Below are 3,047 nucleotides of genomic sequence, written 5' to 3' on the forward strand. Positions count from 1 at the left end.
AGTGGGTTTTAACTCTCGCTCAACAGAGCGAAAATGACACCTGGATGAATGAATACTGCACACCTATTTTTAAGTATGCTGAACTACATAATTAAGATTCATAGATGACTAATTGCTATATAGTTTTCTTTTGACCTTATACATGCACATTTTACTGAATCTATCGAGATTTTGCTAGTTTTAGTTGCCTAAGGAACTCTTTGATAACAGTTTACGCTGACAAGCTTACTCTCGTTATAAAAGTCATTATTGCATGATTATTAACCAATTAATTACCATTGAATAGAAATCGTATTGGTGCCAGAAACATCGTGTTAGAAGTTCGCGTTTTGGTTGTACTTTAAATTCATTTAGACACGCATTTGTTGGTTCAAAATGATTATCTAAAATTCAAAGTAGGACAAGATTAAACTATGAGTAATCCAGCGTAGTCATTGGCATTAAGCTATCAGTATACTTAACCAAGGATATAAGCCTAAAACTCTCAAACTAAATCCGAAGGCATACCTCTAAGAAATGGCATCTCCAAACAATATCAAGAAGTTCTAAAGTTGTTGTTTATGTTATGTCCTTCGTCTACTAGCTCACGGTGTTTATACTATCAGGCCGGTTTTCACGCGATTGCCGGAGTATTCTTATATTTTTTCAGTAACTAAACTAACACTGAGCAAATCTCCTGTACCAAGTTGACACTTCATCATTCAGAGGAAAATGATTCAAGACGAGACCTTACCGAGTAGTGTTCAATTCTAATTCCACTTCGAATTTGTGGGCAAATCTTCAGTCAATCAATCTACAGCATTCACATGGAAACCAGCCTTAATCTACCAGCGCGTTCTACATAATGACGGTGGATTACAACTTTGTGTCATATTCCAAGGCTCCGTCCGAGAAAGATGCCTCGTCTGTGGCTGTCTGCAACGTTTCACAGCCGCTTTTGTCGTCATCACATCCAACGCCAAGGGCATCCTTGGAAGGATCTAAAGATTGCTTATCTGGTCCTAGCTGGCATTCTTTTCTGGGTTCCTCTTCATCTTGATCTTGTGCTGGTTTGCAAGAAAAGTATATAACAAAAGTTATGGTTAACATTTTCAACAATTAACGTCGCGAGCCAGTCAGTTGCATTAGTCAGTGAAAGACAAAAAAATCAATCAATCAATCAATCAATCAATCGATCAGTCAGTCAGTCAGTCATTCAGTCAATCAATCCATCAATCTATCTATCCATCAATCAATCAATCATTGGATGGATGGATGGATCGATCAATCAAACAATCAATTATTGATAGAACGTTACAGAATGTACTCCTAATTTACGGATGGGTGTCGTTTGGTTCTAGACTGCTCTATATAAAGTTCTGGAAGTTTACTGGGACTATTCATCGCAACAGAAATACTCTTCATTACGATAAGTTAGACACGACGGGGTGGGAATACATATGACGGATGAACGAGAAAGTACAAATTAGATCTTTGAAGACAGACACAAAACTATGCCGTTATCATCAACATTTTCCCTTCACTAAGTCCAACTTTTCTCTTTGGACATCAAATTATGTGCGAGGCCATCACTTAGATGGCATTCAGTTTCAAGTGTGCTGGTTTTGGAAATAGAAATTTGCTTGCAAGGCATCCTTGCATTTTTTACAAACAACTCCATCATTATCGCATGTAGTTACCATAATTTCATTTTTTGCTTGTTTTGTGACAATAGAAGTTGCTTTCAAGTCAAGTCAAGTCGAGTCATCTTTACTTAGGCAGGGTAGCCCCATCAGCCATAGGTTGGTATCAAAAGGGGCCCTGCATAAAATTAAGACTATATACCGACGGCGTGGTGTTCTTTATTTCTAAAGCAAGGGCTGATTTTTTCGAGATTGGTAAGAACTTTGTAACGATCATTTCTACTGTTTCAAAATATACTACTTAGGCTTGCAGTATGAAGTTAAGACGAAGAAGTAAATTCAGTGGCTGTAGCTCACTGTAAATCGGGGAGCTGAGGCGGAAAAATTTAACTTCTGACTATACCATAGAAGATAAATAATTACCTTCCACGGCAACTACCTGGGCAGGCCCAATAACTCTCTCATCTTGATCTGCTTACAAAACATATCCAAATTAAAAAAATTAATAACCAGCTTAAAACATGTTACGCTACGACCAAGTCTTACAAGTGGAACTTAAATTCAAGCTTTAGGTTAAAAAGCTGTTTAATTTGTTAGCCTTAGCTAGTGTCAAACCTTCAAATCTCCATCCAACCTTTTGTTTGACAGATGACATTCCAAACATTCACTAAATCACTTAATATACAGATCAAATATCACCTACAAGGCATTTTGATCATCTGGTTCCCTATACTTCGCTTCCTTCGCTGCATGCATCATCAAACAATACCCTTCAAAATTTACTTTTTAATTAAAGAACTTTTGTAGCACGATCATTTTAAGTAACACTGCCTTTCCCCCCTCTCCCTCCCCCCTGGGGACACTTTTCCACACGAGACAACAAACAGGAGTTCAGGGTCTCTTTTTGCTCGCTTTTAGCAAAAAGCATTTTCAGTTTTAATTGTTTTCAATGACATTTTCATAACTTTTACATCTAAGTCTTTTAAGATCTTAAAGCTACTAAATTGTTTCTTTTATATAAGCACTTTTCAACTTAAAGGAAAAGATGCGAATATTTCAGAATAATTAATATCTTAGTTTATTATATGGTTGTGTCTCACAAGGACTGGGAACTACCGAATTCACGAATTTGATTGGCTGAAATCGATATTGACCGCGGTCTAGATTTTCCCATCTAGACCGGCATCTAGTCCGGTTTCATTCTGCGTTGAAAAAGTAGCAAACTAAAATACAATAATGTACACCATTTTCTTTTATTTTCTTCACAGTCATTTATGAAAGTGCCAAAAAGTCTGATGACAACAAAAAATTATAACACACACTAAAATACAACTAATATTAAAATACAACTAAAATTCTTGAACAACCAAGGTTAACGGGGTGGAGACGCCTAGAACAGGGGAGCGTTGGGATGTTCGGTTCTGC

At 36.9% G+C, this 3,047-nt stretch overlaps 1 protein-coding gene across 3 annotated transcripts in view; it reads right to left on the minus strand.

Annotated features, from left to right (window-relative positions):
• Positions 1 to 452: 452 nt before the first annotated feature.
• LOC145479645 (uncharacterized) overlaps positions 453 to 3,047 on the minus strand; it is a 7,804-nt gene continuing 5,209 nt past the window's right edge. For all 3 annotated transcript variants that reach the window (XM_081458059.1, XM_081458058.1, XM_081458057.1), the window contains 2 exons: positions 2,046 to 2,093; positions 453 to 1,046 (listed from right to left, as the gene is read on the minus strand). In XM_081458059.1, coding sequence (XP_081314185.1) covers positions 856 to 1,046; positions 2,046 to 2,093 — 239 coding nt within the window. In that variant the 3' untranslated portion in view covers positions 453 to 855. The remainder of the gene's footprint in view (positions 1,047 to 2,045; positions 2,094 to 3,047) is intronic.

The sequence above is a fragment of the Orbicella franksi genome, chromosome 2, assembly GCF_964199315.1.
Source record: "Orbicella franksi chromosome 2, jaOrbFran1.1, whole genome shotgun sequence".
Lineage (NCBI taxonomy): Eukaryota > Metazoa > Cnidaria > Anthozoa > Scleractinia > Merulinidae > Orbicella > Orbicella franksi.